At 32.6% G+C, this 21,873-nt stretch overlaps 1 protein-coding gene and 1 pseudogene across 2 annotated transcripts; one reads left to right on the forward strand and one right to left on the reverse strand.

Annotated features, from left to right (window-relative positions):
- Window positions 1-4,082: 4,082 nt before the first annotated feature.
- LOC143584166 (flavonoid 3'-monooxygenase CYP75B137-like) lies at window positions 4,083-5,697 on the forward strand (annotated as a pseudogene). Its single transcript, XR_013144311.1, has 2 exons — window positions 4,083-4,996; window positions 5,077-5,697. The product of XR_013144311.1 is annotated as a flavonoid 3'-monooxygenase CYP75B137-like (transcript).
- A 4,035-nt stretch (window positions 5,698-9,732) lies between these two features.
- LOC143584160 (putative methyltransferase TCM_000336) lies at window positions 9,733-11,531 on the reverse strand. The gene is made up of 4 exons (XM_077066267.1): window positions 11,399-11,531; window positions 10,913-11,323; window positions 10,246-10,518; window positions 9,733-10,107 (listed from the first exon to the last, which is right to left on the reverse strand). Exons 1-4 carry the CDS (start codon window positions 11,471-11,473, stop codon window positions 9,733-9,735), a joined length of 1,134 nt encoding a protein of 377 aa, XP_076922382.1. The 5' UTR covers window positions 11,474-11,531.
- Between the last annotated feature and the right edge of the window lie 10,342 nt (window positions 11,532-21,873).

Below are 21,873 nucleotides of genomic sequence, written 5' to 3' on the forward strand. Positions count from 1 at the left end.
TCTTACATAAAACATGTTTATACAACTATTTAAACAAACTAGTAAACAAGAGTTCGGCTTCCGGTTTGGAGCTATTTACGGAATAACCGAGGCTAGTCTCTACAAACCCATAACCATGGAACTCAAAATGTAAAATAAAACTAAGATGAGCAGAAGTTAAACAAGTATAACTAGTTTGATAGTTAGATGCGGAAAATATATATAATCAAGGACTACTACGAGTCCTCCATGTAGCTTTGTCTTATGGGTCGGACACTTAACCGACCGAGACCGGAGAAATGCCCACCGAAGGTACAAAGGGTGTTATTATATATATGTTGTATAACAATCTTCAAGTATAAATAAGTGTTAACAAGTTGATTATAATGTAAGACTATGGTCAGTTTGACTTTGGAAAGTCAAACTGTCAAAAAAAAAAATATGAAGAACACATTTGAATGCTTGAGAATTAGAAGAGAAAGAGATGAATGAGCAAGGATTAATGAAGGGGATAGGAGTGTATATATAGAGTGGGTTGAAAGGGTCAAGCATGGGGTGTGATATCAAGGTTTGCATGCAAGAAATTCACAGCCTAACTATTGCCGCATGCTAGAGATGTTCAACGAAACCGGTTCCTAGAACCGAACCAGTGGACCCGAACCGGACCCGAACCGGTTCCTACCCGTTTTTTGTAGGAACCGGACCCTATCTGATTCAACCCGATGATCTGTGACCGGTTCTTGCATTTCTGAGTGGGGGCGGGTAGGAACCGGAACCGGTTCTGGAACCGAACCATCCGGAACCGGTTCCTAACCGGTTCTAGCCGTTGGATCGAATATAGCCGTTGGAAATCGTTTTTTTTTGGCCGTTTTTTGACCGATAGGTCAAAAATAGCCGTTTTTTGGCTCTCCCAAGCACCCCACTACTAGTATAAATATGTATTTGGTGTCATGGGTTCATCACAACACTCAAAACGCAGACCCGAACGCAAAAAAATACAAAAAAACGCTATTACAACGTTTTGAGTTCTCTAATCTCTTGTTTTCTCTTCTTCTATATTCATATTTGTTGTTATGGCTGCCTCACAATCATCGGTTGGTCAAGGTTCCAACGTCGAACCAAGTTTCGTTCGTATTGTACCTCATAATCGTAATCAAGAGATTTTTCTGAGTGGGGGCGGGTAGGAACCGGAACCGGTTCTGGAACCGAACCATCCGGAACCGGTTCCTAACCGGTTCTAGCCGTTGGATCGAATATAGCTGTTGGAAATCGTTTTTTTTGGCCGTTTTTTTGACCGTTGGGGTCAAAAATAGCCATTTTTTGGCTCCCCCAAGCACCCCACTACTAGTATAAATAGGTATTTGGTGTCATGGGTTCATCACAACACTCAAAACGCAGACCCGAACGCAAAAAAATACAAAAAAACGCTATTACAACGTTTTGAGTTCTCTAATCTCTTGTTTTCTCTTCTTCTATATTCATATTTGTTGTTATGGCTGCCTCACAATCATCGGTTGGTCAAAGTTCCAACGCCGAACCAAGTTTCGTTCGTATTGTACCTCATAATCGTAATCAAGAGATTTGGTGCAATTGGAATTTGGTTGAATTGAGTGACCATTCATTGAAGGCTCGGTGCAAGTTTTGTGGGATTTATTTAAACCCACTTTCGAATTCAAATTTGAAGAAACACATCGAAAAACCGTATTGCAAGGCGTTGAAAAAGAACGTCGATTCGCAACAAACGCAAATGGATAGTGATGGCGGAATATTTACATACCAAATTGATCGAGTTCAAGATCGTATGATCGAGTTACACTGTAACCGGTTGGAACCGGTTACGGTACAGGAACCTAGTTAGGAACCGGTAAGAACCGGTTAGATAGGTTAGGGGTCTGAGGGTGGGAGAACCGGTTCGGTTCCCTAACCTGTTCGAGCCTGGAACCGGTTTAAAATGGGGTTTTGAATATAGGAACCGGTTAGGAACCGGTTCCGGTTCCTAGTCCCAAACCGTTTTGAACATGCCTACCGCATGCTACCAGTACCACCCACATGCATACCCGGCTCAACAAGGTTGGGCCCAACCGTCATGGGCCAAAAGTTAGCCCAGTGGATCCTCTTCAAACGGGCAGCCCAATAACAACAAGGCACAAGCCTATTTCAAAGGGCATGAACCTACAAATTTGAACTAGGCATTCCAAGCCTTGAACATCAACAACACTCAAGGTAATCGACGAGAAATACACCATTTTTACATGCTTTTTTTTTATCTACGTACGGACAAAATTTAATCAAATCCAAACGTGTAAGAAAGACTCCAATATAAATTTGACATGTAATATTATTGTATGATGCTTTACGTAGTTTTTTTTTCTTTTTTAAATAGCATAATGTCTGAAGTGATGATGCAATGTTGCTTATGCAATATTATTGAATTTTATATTTTTGTTATATAATTTTTATTTCGTGCATTGTATTGATTGGCATCCTATAAATTATGTATTCCTAATCAGCACAAAATTTTGGTTTCGAATAGCTTTTATCTCTATTACGGAGTTGTTTTATATCATTGGTTTCTAAAATTTATATATTTTTTTGAATTTTAGTTTTATTATTGTAAGAAAGTTAATAATATACTTAAGGATTTGGTTATGAAATGATTTCACATATAAATGAGATGCCATAACCCGGTTTAAAAGTTATCTGGGTTTAGTGAGACCCATACTCGTGAAATCGGGTAAAATGTATTAGAAGCCTCTATTTATAAATAAAACAATCTGGTGGCTTGAGAGGAGATGTGAAGCGACCAGAGAGCTTTTAAAGTTTTTGTTTGTATATATATAAGATTTATTCTCGGATTACGGAGGTTGTTTTTACATTATTCGTTTATAATATTTATATATTTATTTGAATTTGAATTTTATTTATTGGAAGGAAGTTAATAATATACTTAGGGTTTGATGATGAACGGTTTCACAAATAAATGAGATGTTATAACCCGGTTTAAAAGCTATATGGGTTGGTGAGACCCATGACCTACTTTTTTTTACTTAAATTGTTTCTTAATTATAATAATATCTTTTTTTAAATCGGATATTAATTTTAGTATATTTATATTTTATAGGATTTTATATCAAATATTTGGTGAGATTAATTTTTAAATTAAAGAGATGTTATAACCCGTTTAAGGCTATTTGGGTTTGGTGAAACCAATACTCGTGAATTCGGGTCAAATGGATGATAAGCCTCCATTTACAAATAAAGCAATCTGATGGCTTAGAGGAGGTGAGGAGCAACCAGAAAGCTTTTAAATGTTTCGTGTATATATATTTAAGATTAAAGATACTTTGGAGAGTTACATTTATATGTATATAGCAACAATTATACCATTATAATATGGCTTTTTAAATGTATAAAATCTAAATAACAATGACATCTAAATATATAACGAACCATTAGTTTTTTTTTGTTAAAAAAAATAATAAAACTTCTCATTTTAAATATGCATTCATATAATGCTACACTAAAAACGTATAAAACTGTTGATTTTTTTACTAATTATTAATAAATAAATAATAGAATCCCACAATAATAATTACACGTGTATTTTTATCAGGTATAACAGGGATTCGCACAGTCGACCTGACTGTTCTTGAAAGTCCATATGTTTCGTCTGCTTTGTAGAAGATCAGTTGGACTGAACGATTTTGAGGACAAATGAATGGAACCTGTGGCTTCTAGGGTTAGATGGATGGCAGGTGAAGAACCGTCGGGCCTACGGTTTTGGATGGCCAGATTAGGTATTTTGAATAAAGAAGGGTTAGTCTTGAAATCTGGACGGTCAAAATGACTATTTTTCTTAGTATTATAGTTTAAATATAATATTGAAATTGTTTGCGAAAGGGTGACATGAAAATACAAGGTGATTATTTGGACATACGTGGTTAGTTAGCAGAAAGAATAACGAAAATTGTATTATGTGAATCAAGCATCTTGTTGTTAACAAGTCAAAGGATTCCCTCTTTGGACTCACTAGCAATTTAACTAGCATTATAACCAATGTATTTGCCTCATCAAATTTCAATTTTCAATCTCACACACAGAGATGTCACAAGTAGTCTTGGCCGCCGTATCTGACATAGAGGTTGCAACCAACATTCTCATAATCACCTCTCTGATATCCATATTCTGGCTTCTATGGATCATGTTAACATCAAAGGAACCCCGCCCGCCACTGCCGCCAGGCCCACGGCCTCTACCGCTCCTCGGAAACCTCCTATCTCTTGATCCCGAACTCCATTTCCACTTTGCGACCGTGGCTAAAACATACGGCCCGATATCGAGGCTTTGGTTCGGTAAAAAGGTGGGCATTCTCATCACCTCTCCAGAACTCGCCCGTGAGGTGCTGAAACTGAACGATGCCGTCTTTGCTAACCGAGATGTTCCCATTGCTGGGAAAGTGGGAACATATGGTGGCAACGACATCGTTTCAAGCCAATATGGCGATCAATTGCGGATGTTGAGAAAGATTTGCGTTCGTGAAATGCTTGGCAGCCAAGTTTTGGATTCTGTTTACGCTCTCCGAAGGAAAGAGGTTAGAAACACTGTGAAATACTTGTACAATAATGTCGGGTTGCCGGTTAACGTTGGGGAACAAATGTTTTTAACCGTGTTGAATGTGATTACGGGTATGATGTGGGGTGGTACGGTGAAAGCTGAGGATAGGGAGAGACTAGGAGCAGAGTTTAGGCAATTGATAGGTGAGATGAGTGGATACTTGGCGACGCCGAACTTGTCGGACTTGTATCCGGGTTTGGCTCGGTTTGATCTACAAGGAATTGTAAAGAATATGAAAGTGTTGGCCAAGAGATTAGATGTGATCTTTGAGACAATGATTGATCAAAGGAGGAAAATGGGTGGTCATGGAAACAAGGATTTTTTGCAGTTTTTGTTGGAGCTTAAAGATGGTGGAGATTCCAATCCACCTTTCGCCATGGTTCATCTTAAATCATTGCTTATGGTAAAACAATATCAAATACAATACAATGTTTGGTTCTTGAAATTATAATTTCTTATATAGTTATATACTCAACTTTTCAGGATATGGTAGTTGGTGGGACTGATACGACATCGAATACAGTCGAGTTTGCCTTGGCCGAGATGATGAACCAACCCGAAATCCTGAAAAAGCACAAGAAGAATTGGACACGATGGTAGGGAAAGACAATGTGGTTCAAGAATCCCACATCAGCAAACTACCCTACCTATACGCCATCATGAAAGAAACTCTTCGGTTGCACCCAGCGCTTCCACTTTTGGTCCCCCATTGTCCGAGTGAGTCATGCTTGATAGGTGGCTACACGGTCCCCAAAGGCGCTCGGGTGTTTGTGAATGCCTGGTCAATTCATAGAGACCCTGCCATTTGGGAAACTCCGTTGGAATTTCGACCTGAAAGGTTCTTGGATGGGAAGTGGGATTATACTAGCAATAACTTTACTTATTTCCCTTTTGGGTCTGGGCGGAGGATGTGTGTAGGGACCGCCATGGCGGAGCGGATGTTTATGGTTTTGCTTGGATCTATAATTCACTCTTTTGATTGGGAATTGGAAGATGGAAAAAAACATGATCTATCCGAAAAGTTTGGGATCGTGTTGAAGAAGAAGGTCGCTCTCGTGGCAATCCCGACACCAAGGTTGTCAAACATCACATTGTATGAGTGACAATTTGTATTATGTACAATAACTACCCATTAATGTCCTTGCAACTTGTTTTTCCGTTATATCTTTTATACGTTCTCAATTTTTAAGTTATATGTTATTACTGGGTATGCTTGCTAGTTTGGTGTTTGCTTGCTTGTTTGTCATGAGATAAACATGGGAAACCACAATTTATTGGATTGTAACATGTATTATATGATGCACAATTTACATTTCTGTCATGCATTCCATGAAAACCAACCTTTTGAAGGTTCAATAATTATTCTATTGTAACTTAACGCATAGTTATCGTTGTAAGTTACCGGTAAAATGTCATGAGTCATCATATCATTGGAGATGATCCAGAGCTTCAATAGGTGAAAATCATTCGTTTTCAGTTTGGATAGTTCAGTTAGTCCTAAACACTATTACACTTCATCCTAGGTTTGTCACAACTTTGTTAAAGTTATTATAGAGTAAACTCTTAAAATCGTCATGGTAGCAATTGCCAGTTTCATCTGAACATTGACATTTTACATGTCTTACTATTTCCATTAAATTCGCTAACCGCATCCAAAAATTTTGTTAAGTCAAAGGGCAGTTTAATGTTTTTATTCAATTTCGTGCACAACATTTGAGTAGCATGTACAGGCTTCTTCTAAACAAAAAAATAAATATAACTAGTTGCCGGTCCCGCATGTTTGGGCAGGGTGCTTTATGGTGTCGTTTGTTTATTGCTGAAAGCAATAAGTACATATATAGATATAATTGCCACAACCAACAACTTGTCCATATATAGTAACACAATACATATCATTAGTTAAACAACCAACAACTTGTAAGTTAGAAGACAAATGAGCTAGAAATTTTGCAAAAGCATGTTCATATATAGCCAGACTGTTGGTTGATTTTCTGTCTCGAATCCAATACATTCCTGCTTTCATCATCGCCACAAATTCCTTGAAACTAATATGACATCCTAACAACAATGTTTAACCAACTATCAAAGTCAACAAACTGTTATGAATGAATCAATTCTGGTGAAAAGTGAGTGGGACTCAAATAACATATCTTATCTGTATCCACTTCTTTCATGATTTCATTGAGTATCCGAAAAACCAACATTGCGCCGTCACTTTTTTCTCAATTTTAGGTACCACATTTAATGGACTAGTACCTTGAGTTGAGTTGGATGGTTGAGTTGAGTGTTGCATATTGTGTAAGTGGTTTTAGGGTATTATATGAGGTAATGGCATGACATTATGAGATTTGTGAAAATGGGGTACCTTGAGTGACCTTGCCCTAAACATAAGTTAGTTTTTGATGCCAAACATGTTATAAAATAAAAAAACATAGACCTCTTAACATTTATAGCAGTCTCATCTAAACCCTTATTTAATGTGAGGGGTGTTTTTATAATTTTGAGAGTGATTCAAGGTGTTGTGAGTGAAAAGTTTTTATATTTTAGAAAAAATAGTGATTTTTCTGTATATTTGAAAAGCTACTGTTCACCCTCCTATAATTTTTTAATATATTTTGAAAGTGGTTATGAGTGAAGGAAAGAAAAATGGTAATGATAAAAGTTATAAAAAGTTTATTTAATTGAAATAGAGAGAGAAAATATAGTGAGTTTTAGTATAATTTTTGGTTTAGGGATAGAAGGTGGGATGAGAATGCTCTCACAACATATAATCTATAATATATGTGAGCGTGTGCTCCATTTTTTAAAGTGTAGTTATTAGTGATTGCTAGTGGAAGATAAAGAAAATGCTATAGTTCATGAGCAAATTTGAAGATATACTATTCATACTTTATAAGAGAGGAAGGGACACTCATGGGTATTACCCATGTACTGACCAATCATACACCGTTATTTCATTTCTACCCTTAAGTACCCACAAACCCAAAAGTAACTAGAAACACCTACCCACGAGTACCCTAAAACTTTTTTTGTTTTTTGTTAAAAATTAAATTAAATAAAACAATTAATTTAAATAAAATTAAAATTATTACATAATTATAATTGAAAACCGGAAAAATAATATATGACGATTAGGGTGTACGCATCTAGGTTGTCACCCGAGATCATCGTTTGAGAATTTTGCCATTGGGGTTTGAGTGAATAGAAATGGTGAAAGTTTAGTGAATAAAAATGATGAAATGTTTGAGTGAATAAAAATGGTGAAGAGTTAGTGGTATTTATATGTAATAAATTGAGTATTAATGGGTGTTTTAATTTCTTTAAAAATCTCCAACGGTTATATGTTTCATGGTAAACCTTTGCCACAAATTGTAATTTGGCAAACTACCCACATAGTTAGGGGTGGGTTTGTCATGTGGTAAAAAACCCATAAACCTTACCCATACTAGTGCCTCTTCCCCTCTAAGAGCATTCACAATAGCTCCTTTATAACGATTGTGAGACAAATCTCTAATTTTTTTTGAAGGGTTGTAAGTGGTTGTGAGTAAAAGAGTGAGAAAATTTTAAACAGATGAGTAAATTTGGAGGAACGCTGTTCACCCTCTATTTATTTTTTAATCTATTTGAAAATGGTTGTGAGTGGAAAAGAGAGAAATGTAACGATAAAGATGTAAAAAAAATATTATTTAATTTTATATGACAGAGAAAATGTAGTGATTTATAATGCAATTATATAGATAGGGAAGCAGTTGGGAATGCTCTAAGTTTTTAATATTTGCTGAAGTGACTGTGAGTGGAGAAGATAAAAAAAAGTAACGACAAAAGTATAAAAAATATTATTTAATTGAATATGAGAGAGAAATTAAAGATAGTTATTTTTTTTGTAATTATAGAGATGACAATAGAGAAGCTATTGGGAATGATGTTGCATAAATAGATTAGGGGTTGAGTTATTCTAGAACAACCAACAAAAATGACGAAGTGTGAGAAGATATAATTAACTAGATGTGTCAATTGGGGAATAAAGAGAAAATGGTATAAAAGTAACACTACATATTTTCTCTTTTCATATATAAGTCACATGTCAATTCCTCCATCTTTTTTAAATTTCTATAACTTTTTCATGTGATATATTTCTTTTATAAAAAAATTACCATAATAACAAGTGTTTTTTTATCTTTAATATGAGTATTAATTTGTTATATAAAAATTAAAATAAAAATTATCTCATTATGTCTGTTTCGTCATTGTGTGTGTGCCCGCGCGTGTTTTTGTTTTTTTTTGTCATGGTATCTTCAACATTGTGTTTTTTTTAATATTAATAATAGCGTTGTGTAAAATATGTAAATACAATGATAAAATACAACAAATTATCCAATACATAAAACATAATGATGAATATATACTACAAAGTAACATAAAACGTAAAATACAATGAAAACTACATATTACACAATGATATGAACATACTACTCTTTTTCTCAAATTAAGTGAATGCCGCATGTCAATCCCGAACAATAGACAATGAACGTATTGCATATTATTAAAACAAAATGATAAGTAGAAAGATAAATAATGAGCATAAAGACACAATGACGTAATATTTATTTTAATTGTTATAAATATTAATACCAATTGAAAAACACAATAACTAAAATCTATAACACAATGCATAGAAAAATCTGATTAAAAAATACAATGTACAACCAATAACAAAATATATAAAAACCCACTATTTTTTTCATATAACAATACGATACTCATATTAAAGATATAAAAACGTTTGTTATTGTGGTGATTTTTTTTAAATGTTATTTGAAAAGGTTATAAACGTTTTAAAATGACGAGGGAATTGACATGTATATTGTATGTGGAGAGAGAAATTCAACAAAAATGGATTATTACCTTTATGTATTTCCCATCAATTTTTCCATTTTAAATTAACTTTTGTCATTCAAATCTATAATCAATAAATTAAATTCATTCTCATTCTTTTCATTTTTATTCTTCTCATTTCTCTTTTTTTTTTCCTTTGTATTTTAACATTGCTCAATAAATTAAACTTAAACCCAGATTTGAACTTATAACCAAAGCACAACAATTTATGCATTTAACGTGAAATAATGCAAGTTATTACTTCTAAACAAACACACTTACAATAATACCAACAACTCTTTGAAATCGTATTTTCTTAAGAACAATAATAAAATTTACAGGCTTGATCTCTTCTTTATCCATCTCTTCATTTATAAAATTTCCATAATACTCAAACAGCTTGTCAAGGATTTCTTCACCAAAGTGTTTAGAAATCATCGACTCTTGGATTGCTCGAATGGCCCTCGCCACTGCGGTCCCATGACTCATATAAGGACCTGAGTAGCGTTCATTTTCAAACATTTCAAACCGATCAATTTTGAAAGACTTTTCTTTATTTATTTCATCCTCTAATTCATCTCTGGAGGGTGCATAAAAGTGGGTATCGTACTCGTCAACCTTTTCCTGCTTGACTTCTCCCTAGTGAACCAAAATATATAAACCAAATTAAAAAATCTAATATACAACGTAATTAGTTCTAGATAATTGTCTACAAGCATCTCAAGAGCTCGATTCATCGGTAATAGTTGGCCATTTTTATGAACCTAGCTTACGTACCTTAGAGACTAACGTGGCAAATGATCGTGAAAGAAGTTCCCAAAGGAATGAGTTGCCCCTATCAACATGGCTTCGATCTCTACTTCCTAACAAAATAAGTACGATCCGGCCTCCGGACAGAAGCTCTTTTGATCGTGATTGCAGAAACAATGAAAAATCTTCTTGGAATTGATCGGAATATGCCTTGGTGACTTGCAACAAGCTCGATTTGGAGATGTAAAGGCTACCTTTGTTAATCGATCTGCCTGCCTTGTCATAAAGTCCCGGAGGAATCTAAACAAGTACAATATTATTCATACCTTGCCATAATGTTACTCTTTTAAAGTAGAAAACTTTAAATGCATATAAAAATACGTTTATAAAATATAAAGGTTGAGTACTTGAGTACCTGTTCCCTTTTAGTTTTTATATTTTGGCTGAACTATTCAATGATTCTAAGTTGTGACAAAAACAAAAAACAAAATTTTAAAATATAGAAACATTAAATAGGCCGACTTGTGAATTGGTCAGGTCAGTCAACCCGTTTAGCCAAATGTGTTATAAGGTTCGACTTGAAACGACCAGAAACAAACTCGAACCCTTTTACAAAACTAAAACCCATTTATCTTATAATATTCTTTCATCATACTACATATACACCCAAATACGTAGAGAATACTTCACTTACCCTAGAGAGCCAATGCAAACTGTTAGAGGAGTAAATGAAGTGCAGACAATTGTCTGGAAACAATCTACCATAAAAAGTGCCTGGACAGCCAGCGATGAATACGTTTGATTCGTGCTTTTGGCACCGATGGCGCCTCTCGGCATGTAGTTCTTTGTAAAAATCTGGCAAGATCTTGAAGAGGGCATTGAAGTCATTGGTTGGAAGATCATTAAGGTAGACGCGATACTCGGGTGGTGAGATGTTTGAGGTGGTTTTGTCGATAACTTCCACCATTTCTCGTATGGTTGATAAAGTGTTTTGGCCACACGAGCAGCCAAGATCGGCGATGCCTAAGCTTTCTGGTGTTAGGGAGACGTAGGCTTCTTCAAGGCTTTTGAGTGTTATGTGTTTCACCCTATCTGAAGCCTTTTTCTACACAAATGAAATATGATTACGTAAACATAAATACTAGCAACTAAATAAATATGCAAAGAACTAATGTTTAACCTGAAGATGTGAATTCTGGGCATAGCTATGTTCATCAAGCCCACCGTTCATGTGGAAGACTTTCTCTACATCCATTATATTGCTCAATAGCTAGTAATGGTTTTGATATTTGGTTGTGAGACCTGCTTACCACTTACCCTCCTAATAGTACATGTAAGGACGGTTAATTACAGCATTAGTTATAGACTTATAATAATCATACCCTTATTCCCTTAAATAAACAAAACCCATGCTTGTCCAAAAATGGAATCTGAGGGTTGCTTTAAACATTGATACCAAATTTTGTAATTCAATTTATAGTATGCATTCTTGATAAATTTATTTTTGATTATGAATCAAATAGTAAACTCAAAATCATTATATCTTGTTACTTAACCATAAAAATTATGTGTTCTTTATTGTTTAGCTTTTGTGGCAACACAACAGTCAGCTTAAACATCATTCTAATTAAGGTGAAAACGTTTATAGAGATTTAATTGTATATTTTTACGCAAGCAAATCAATATTAAAGATCTGTTTTGTTTTAAATTGTCCTTTCAAAGGAAGAAAACAAATCACTATACCAATGAAGTGATGGTCCATTGACAAATGTAAACCTTTTAAACACAAGGGTTCAGGAGTGGGAGGTCTTGGGTGTAGCATTTGTTAATTTTCGAACCTGAAAACCTGATCTGTTTAAATTTTTAGATTTTCTAATTTTTGTTAAATGGCTATTATTCATATCCGATGCGTTAACTTATCATCAAGTTATGTTCGTCTATGTTTTTGGAATATTTCACAGACTCAATTTCATGCAATTTATGTCGTTATTGCATTTAATCAAAGACCATTGGTCAAAATTGTCAGAATTTCAAATTATGAGTTCTGTGCTCCCTTCCGCTACGCGAGTTATGGTCTTCCCCCTCACGCTATCCAACTTGTTCTCCAAACTTGTCTATCCTATATAAACGACCCTTAGCTTCTGCTTCATTATTCCTCACCTTCAATTCACTCTCACATCACGAATTCTTCAATTATTTTAGTGTTCTTCATAACTTGAATTTTAAAGGCCAACTTTATTCAAGTTCTTCAATTCTCCTAGTTTCAACTAAAATTTCAGGTAAGTTTGTACATGTTTTATGTTCCAAATCATCGTTATATCAAAACCCCTCATTCAATTTTGATGATCTGAGGGATTTAGACATCCAATTGGATTAAAATCATTTTAGGGTTTATGTTTCTTTAATGATTGGGAATTTTCATTTATTTAACATTATGATGCAATTGACTTCTGACTTTTCTTCATCTCATATTATTTCTCATATTTTGTTTATGTCGGTTTTGAATCCGATCTCATATCGATAATCGGACCCAGCACTCGCCTAAACATACTTTTTTTTAATTATTATTCAAAACCCCCCAAATTCTTGGTTTGTTTTGTCAAGTTTTATGATTTTAATTAATTTGCTATTATTTTGTTTTAGGGTTATTTCCTCAAGTTTGTTTTCGTCACCTCGCTTAAGTCAAGTTTATTATTTCAATATTGAATTAATGGTGATTCATGGATACTCCAACTATCTACCTATAGAGCTTACGTTTTATTTTGTTGAAGCGCGAAAATCCATGATAATTCATGGAAGCTTCGGCTTCCCATCTAAATTTTTGGATTTATGTGTTCGACTATTTTGGTGATTCATTGATGTTTCAACTCCTCATGTTATTTTTATTAATTTTGTTAAGATATGAAAACCCATGGTGATATATGGATATCTCAACTATCCATTTCAAATTCTATTATCGATTTTTTGATTTTGTGATTTTGTGAAAGATGAATTATATTTCGTTTATTTTTGGAATTATTTAAGTGTATGGAAAACCGTGTTGATTCATGAAAATCCCATATCAAAAATTTAATCTCAAATCATGTGGTTTTAGTAAATTTCCTATTTTGTTACACAAGGATTTCAAATTCAAAAATTAAATATCACCAATTTAGTCTAAAAGTTTGATTTTGATGCTAAAAGATTTAATTAAAATTTTACCCCCTCATGTTTTCACAAATACTCCATATAACTCGCTATTTTTCTTTCGTATTCTCATGTCTTGTATAATGTCTCTTCTTTGCTGTCATCCCCATCGTTCAACCGGAACTTTAGACCGCTGTATGACCGTTCACATCGCTAAGGAAACGGCTGCAATTATCCCGAACTTACTCAACCAAATCCAAGCCATCAACGCTAGCAACTCATCTTCATCAACCTCCACACCTGCCATTCAGAAAAGAAAAATAAATCAGTATATGAATATAAAGAAATGACTTTTACTGTTGAATATAGATCAATCGGACAGACTAGTCAAAATCAAACATAAAAACACATCCCAACATATAGTTTGGATATATAAATATATAAATAGAGATTCAAACAAGAACGACCTAAAAATTATATTTGACCAGATAAGACTTATTTTTGGTTTGTCGTCTAGAATATTAATAGAAAAACTTAATTGCTGCATTATAGTTAATTAAAATTGGATGCATATGTAATTATACTAGTTTGAGTTTCTCAAGTTACGGTGGTTTATTTAAGTTTTTGTTTATCGTTTTGCTACTTTATGTTTTGTAATGATTTGTTTTATTTTTTAATGTTGTTTTATTTTGATTTAATACGTATATAGTAGTTTATTATGTATTTACGTTTATTATATTTTTTTAATGTTAGGCTCTTTCAATTGAGATATGTAGGTTTTTTCGAATTTTAACGAACGAACATAAACGAGCATGAATATGTTGATTTCTTTAAACAAACAAACACGAACAAAAATATTTGTTTTATGAAAAAGGGGAGGTTGATGTATGAGAGGGAAGGCCGACGATGATGGGTGGTAATCGGAAGTTCACTGGTGATAGAGAGGATGGACCAGCGACAGAGAATATTATGTGGAGGGGAGAAATTAAATTCGGGTTTGATGATGAAAGAGTTACACAAAGAAATGAGATACTATAACCCATGTAGGGGCTCTCCGGGTTTGGTGAGACACATGACCCCGGAAATTATTATTTGATTATGAAAGCGTTTCACAAATAAATATGAAGACCATACCCATGAATTCAGATCAAACACATGAAGACCCTCAAATCACAAATCAAACAATTTGATAGCTTGAGGAAGGATGATGAGCAACTAAAGAATAACACATAAACTTTATTGGTAAACATTGATATAGATAAATAAATTTTAAACTTATAACCAAACGCCTTTAATAAAATATATCCATGCTAGTCCAAAAATGGAATCCGATGGCTGCGCTAAATATTGATTCCATGTTGATTTAACATTTATAATATGCATTGTTGATAACTTTCTTTTTCAATGTGTAAATAATATTCAGAAAACTTAAAGTAGTTACATTTTATAATATGATCAATCAGAGCTGCTTTACATCCACGCAATATCCCGTAAGATTTTAGTTATTCTAACTATTCACATATAAATGTATTATAAAATAAGAGAAAAATAAAATCCAAGGAGAGACAAAAATATGATCAATCAGAGCTACTTTACATCCACACAATATCCCGTAAGATTTTAGTTATTCTAACTATTCACATATAAACGTATTATAAAATAAAGAAAAAATAAAATCCAAGAAGAGACAAAAATGAGAAATGTAAGAAGGGTTTGTAGCTACACAAAAATTCTTAAAAAAATTCAAAAAAGAATAATAAAAAAATCATAACTCAAAATATAAATAAAAAAAAAAATTTAAAAAGCCAAAATGTTTCCCTCGTCATTCCTGTTCCAAAAAAAATGCCGAAAAGACACAATGCCGAGAAAAAAAGACACAATGACGAAAATAAACAAACACAATGATAAATAAAAAAGACACAATATGTCGTAAAATATAACAAAATGTCAAACCAAATATAACACAATGTTGAGTAATATAACATAATACCAAGAAAAAAAACGACACAATGCCAAGTAAAAAAGACATAATTAATAACGAAAATAAACAAAATACATAATGATAAATAAAAAGACACAATGATCTTTTTTCCTAAACATTGTTGTCTTTTTTGAGTTTTTTTTTTTTTTTGAACGAGGCCGTGGAAACATTTTGTGCTTTACGTTTTTCGTTTTTTTCTTATTAAGTTTCGAGTTATGATTTTTTTATTAACTTTTTATTACTTTTTCAAGAGGTTTTTTTACTGCAAATGCTTCTCATCTTTTTTATTTTTGTCTCCATTTATACAATAACCTGAACATATAAAAGATGACCAATAATATTAATACCGTCACATATACAAAGCGTCATTCTATCTTGTATTCCATGAAAACCCATCTAACATCTCATCAAGAATATTTTATAAAATATTAAATACTTTAAAATCATGCGTAATCATGGCTTGAAGGCCGTCGTTTTGAGCCAAAATGCCAGGGGCACAACCCCCCCCCCCCCCCCAATGCATTTTCGGCCAATTTTTTTGGTGAGGCGTTTCCTACATAATGTTACGTTGGCACGAATTTTGAAATATAACCGTTAACCAACGGTACAATTAAAAAACACTATTTTCTTTATTATATAAACTACCATCTTCACTATCCTTTTTTAATATCTTAAACCCAAAAACCTTCTCATCAAGACTCATTTTTAAGAAGAATGGAATCTCAGTTAGTTATTCTTGAATATTCATGTTTTCACTAATTTAAGGTATGATGATTTTGAGCAAGATCTCAATGATGATTGGATATGTGATCGGATTTTTTGAATCGAAATTTATGTGTAAATGAAATATTTATATTTTACTATAAAAAATCATGTTTTTGATCTACATGTACGGTATCAAACAATTTATGATGAACTGGGTCTCTTTAAGATTCATGCCAATGGATTTTGTGCAGAGGTTTGAAAAAAATTCTTGTGGAAGTTTGTTGTGGTTATTTAAGTTTTAGTAGTGTTATGATGGTTATTTGATATGTTAAGGTGCGTTAATGTTATGATGGTCGTTTAGAGCATTCTCAATTAATTCTCCATCTCAATCTCTATAATTACACTAAAAACATCATATTTTCTCTCATTTTTAATTAAATAATACTTTTTTTATACTTTTATCATTACCTTTTCTCTCTCATTCACTCACAACTACTTTCAAAAATATTAGAAAATTATAGAGATGAACAGTGTGTTTCTCCAAATTTAACCATGAACAGTAACATTTTCTCTCTTCTCTCACAACCACTTTTAACCATCTCTAAAAAGTAGAGAACATCCTCACATAATTTAGAGAATCCATTAGGAATGCTCTTATATGTTAAGGACGGTTTAAAGGTTATTTAAACTTAACATTTGTTCATGTTACCATGCTTAGTTTGATTGCTAATATATAGTATTACCTGGTGAAATGAAAAATACAAAAATCATTGCTAATAAGTATATGCATAATCTTTGTTGTTTCATGCTTTGTCCCGTGATTATTTTCATTATTCTAATACATTTCAATTATACAAATCAAAAATTGGTTCCTCCTAAAATCATATTCTACAAATTATCCATATTTTAAATGAAGTAACAATAATCTTGCAACTTGTATACATCTTTATATATATCTTTATTTACGATTCTTACATTTTCCCTCATGTAGCACCAATAATTGCTTTTACACAAATTATTATTACATTTACTAAAATATAAACACACACATACACATATGTGCCTGTGTTTAATTAACGTTGTCTATGTTTCCATTCGTGTCATACACATGCCAATAACCTAGTATATTTCCTATTTCATAAATAGTTACTCTATGAGTTAACTATCACTTGGATAAAACACACACACACACACATATATAGTGTTTGAATCAAAAACAAATGAAATTAACATGTTAATTGTGAGAATTAAGTAAAGTAATTAATGTAATTACATCATAAAGTAATTACATATTACCCTATAATGTTATTACATAATTACTACTTGTATATTTCATTTGTATGTTAACTTTTCCTATATATATATATAGGGGAGATTTCAAATGAGAACCCCTTTGAGTTTTAAGAACTCGAAAGAACTCAGTGTAATAATTTTCTTTTTGAATTTTTTTTTACACATGCGTAATATATGTAAGTTACATACACGTAAAAAAATTACAGAATTTTTTACTCGCCGAGTCGACTTATTACACATGTGTAACGGATGTAAAAATTAGTGTAATCACTTACAACTTTATTCTCTCTCATACTTTGACTTTTTAGTCAAATTTAATCTCAACTACACCATCCAATCCATTTAATAAAATGTGTGGCTAAGAATTGAATTCTTAAGTTCTTAAAACTCAACATGGTTCTCAAAATATCTCTCTCCTATATATATATATATATATATATATAGGACATGTATAGTTTGAAAATCCACTCCACTTGAAAAAACCTTAAAAACTCAATGAATGGCTCAAGTTAAGCCACATACCCATTTTTTACATTTTATGAAAAGTGAATAGAATGACGTTATAGTCTTTTTCACATCTCACTATTCTCCCTTAAAAGAATAATAGCTTTCACATCATCTGTTTTCTTCCTATTTATTTGTTATTAAATTTGAATTAGTATAATACTTTTAATATTTATTTGATTTTCTTCGATCTTTACAAACCAGGATACTTTTCAAAATAATTAATTTATAACATTTTGTCATTGTCACAATGTCACTTGGTAGAATAAGAATATAAATTGCAACCATAACTATTTTCATAAAACAGTTTATGTAACACCATATGGAAAAAATATATAAATATGTAAAACAAAAAAAATGTTAATATATTAAAACAATACGTTAAAAAATGTATAAATATGTAAAAACAAAAACAATATGTTAATAGTAAAAACAATATGTTAAAAAACATATAAATACGTAAATATGTTAAAACAAAAAAAATCTACCTCTACCTATATATTAAAGCAACATAATTTTTCACATGTCATTTAATTAGACCCTCCACATATGATGTCAAGTGTACACGTTTCCATTTTTGCAATTTCCCTTTCATTAATAATAAAATAAAAAATATGTTGGTGGGAATTAAACTCACTACCTTACTTTTTAAATGTTTGTGACTTACCAACTTAACTAGGATAAATTGATATTAGCCTTCTATTTTTCTTAATTGGTATAGACTCCTAAGCTTCCATTTTGTTTTATCACTCGTGTATCACACAGGCTATATCCTAGTACGTTAATATGTAAAAACAATATGTTAAAATAAACATAAATATGTAAAAACCAAAAAAACATATGTTAATATGAAAAAACAATATATGAAAAAATATATAAATATGTAAAGAAAAAGTATGTTAATATGTAAATTTAAAATTATTTAAAAAAGTAAAAACTATATGTAAATATATAAATTGGTAAAATAAATATGGAAATATATGAAAACAAAAGTCAACGATGGATGCAGAGATTAAAACAGAGAGAATATAATAAATTTATTCTATCTAAAATTTTTTTTAATGTGAGAAGAAAGAAAATTGTGATGATATATGAATTTTGAGTTTGATTTAATGGCTACCTAGACTACTAAAGAGAGAGAACCAACAACTAGCATGCCCAAAATATCCTTTTTTTGTCTTTTAGCCGTTTAAAAATTGTATTTAAAAGCCATAAACCAAACTTTTAATCTAAATCATAGATGAAATTAGATCAATGGCCACAACAGAGTTTTCAAAGTTTCTTTAACTTAATAGGGTTTTTAATACAACAGTACCCTATATATATATATTATAATTTAGAAGTATGTTATCACACACTAATTCACTGTTCATTGTTTTTGGTGCTTCAGTGTGTTGTACTTGCTGTAATACATGCTGTGTCTTTTATATTGTATTCAGACTTTTACACGTATCATGGCTGCTTTACACGTGCTTTTGTTGAGAAGCTACACCTCTACCTTTCTCTGTCTCTCTTTACCACTGATGAAGCAGACGCAATCCTCTTCATCGTTCTCTTCTGTGGGTTAGGGTTTCATTGCCCTTCGCCTACCTTTCTCCTACTCTCATATGTCGAAGTTAATCCGGCGTTTCCTCTTCCGTAAGGCCTCCCACTCCCATTAGGGTTCTTCTATTCTCGGTTTTATTGTTTTACTAATCGTTAATTGTAAATTGTTAAGTCTCCTCCCACTCCTTTCTATATACCTAAAATTATTGTTATTATTATGTGTTTAACCTAAGATGAATTTAAATTGCAGTGCTTTTTGGAAAGGAATTTGAGAATTAGGGTTTAGTAGAAGCATATCACGTACGATTGCGCAAACAAACTCATCGTTGGTTAAGTAGTTTGATAATTGACAGCTTGAGGCAAACTTTAGTGGATCGGGGACTCTTGCATTAGACACGATCTGTGAGATGATTTTACGTTTTCTTCTTGCTATTTCAGAAGTTGCAATAGCAAACCATGGAGCATGTATGCAAGTTGGATGTTTTTTCTATGTGGTTGTAATGACACTTAACCATTATCAATGTAAGCATTCAAAACTATGGTTTGTTGATTTGTAAATTATTTACCAAATTTGAACTGAGTGTGGAACTTGGGCTTCTTTGGTTTGTAGTTAAACATCATCACTGTTTAGGTATTATGAATAGATGCAAGTCTTTGACACTCATTTGATCAAGCTCTTTTACTTATTTACCATTCATATATTGTGGTCTTACTATTATATGCAGCTATTCACTATTGAAATTTATAACTTAAACTTATGTTTGTTAGTTGTAGAGTGAGACTTTGTGCATTCAGTTGTCAATTAAGGATCAGTCCAGGAGGCCATCCACAATGCCAAACATTCAGAGGCTATGTCGGTAGGCATTTGTCATTTACAACATAATTCATATTTAATTATTTGTGATATAACAAAATATAATATTTAGGTAATCTAATAACTTGATAATGTGGGTGGTTACATGTGGTAAGGGAGAGTTCCAAGTTGGATTGTCAAGCCTATTACAATCTTAAAACGCAATTCTGTTGGTTTTGGCTCTTTTGACTCTTTTAAAGTAACTTTTGTTGATCCATTTTACCGTTGTTTTTCAGCCATGAATTACAGTAGTGCTGCGTATTTATGGCATCGGCTATGATTGTTGTTGTGCTACCTATTTTGAGATGATTTGGTTGTGTATAGGGTGCGAATTTTTGAGTTTTGCAGGTGGGTTATCGAATGCATCTTTCTTGCTTTTATGGAGATCTTGGGGTTTTTTTTCTACTTTAAAGACAAAAAGCACAAGTGTAAGTAACAATTTTCTTTTGAAATTATCAACCTTTTTTTTACAGAACTTTATTGTTAGTGAACACATCAAGATGAAGTCCTTTAAATTTTTGTGTTTCAGATAAGAACTTGAAAGAAATTAAAGTAGGAAAGGGAAAGTTGCAGGTATTTGTTAATTTTTCTTGAAGTCACATTTTCAAGTTTCTTTGGTATTTGGTTATTAAACTTATCAAAAGTTAATCAACTCCTTTCACTTTTTCAGTGATTTAGATCATTATGTTTCTTGGGATTCTTGGATTTCGAGATTGGTGGTGGAGGGGACGAGGACAAGGCAGCAGTTATGTGGACTAGGAGGAAGAATTGTTAGGCGAGATGACATGGGTGTAGTTTTGAAGCCATTTGATTAGCTACTTTTTATTGTGATTTTCTAATGGTGTTGCTATGTGTGTATGCTTTCTAGCTGCAAATCCTTTTTGTAAACTACATCATCATATAACAGCTCAGTTGTAACAAACATAATCAATGAAATTCTGCTTAGCTTGATCTATTAGGAGTTTCACAAGTTCAAAGTTGTCATTTTAAATTGTGGACAAACTACTAAGTAATAGGTTGATGTTTGTAAATTACCATCTTACGAGAGCATGCATTTGCTGAAATGCATAGGAGTAAGTACGAAAGGGAGCAGTCGAAGAACGAGCGGTCGTATGGAGTAGTGAAACTATTCTGAGCATTACCTAGACACCTATTCAAAGCATTACTTAGACACCCCGCTCGTACGGAGTAGTGAAACTATTCTGAGCATTACTTAGACACCTATTCAAAGCATTACTTAGACACCGCAAAGTTTCTTTTACAACTTACACCACCCGTCGCAATGCGGCGGGTCTAAATACTAGTATATATATATATATATATTTATAATATCAATTGAAATATTTATTGAACAAGTGATTATTTGGATTTGGACATGTGGCCAGCTAGCAAACGGAATCACTAAAATTGTCTATTGTGAATGAAGCATATTAATGTTGACTAGGCAAATGATTCTTTTTCTGGACACTACACTCACACTATTTAACTAACATTACAACCAATGATTTTCCCGCATCAAATTTCAACCTCACTTCTTTGCACTTATCCAGTGATGTCTAATATAGTATTCTCGACAGTATCCGAGGGAGAGGTTTCAACCATCATTATCATAATAACCTCTCTACTATCACTATTATTGCTTGTACGA

Source organism: Bidens hawaiensis, unplaced genomic scaffold, assembly GCF_021521415.1.
Source record: "Bidens hawaiensis isolate Kalapana, Puna unplaced genomic scaffold, B.hawaiensis_p1.1 tig00032829_1, whole genome shotgun sequence".
NCBI lineage: Eukaryota > Viridiplantae > Streptophyta > Magnoliopsida > Asterales > Asteraceae > Bidens > Bidens hawaiensis.

Bases quoted from the DNA above. Each gene is read 5' to 3' on its own strand.
- LOC143584160 (XM_077066267.1), bottom strand. From the start codon at position 11,473: ATGGATGTAGAGAAAGTCTTCCACATGAACGGTGGGCTTGATGAACAT. The intron at 11,324-11,398 runs GTTAAACATTAG...TCATTTGTGTAG, and splicing joins CCCAGAATTCACATCTTCAG to AAAAAGGCTTCAGATAGGGT. The intron at 10,519-10,912 runs GTAAGTGAAGTA...GTACTTGTTTAG, and splicing joins GTTTGCATTGGCTCTCTAGG to ATTCCTCCGGGACTTTATGA.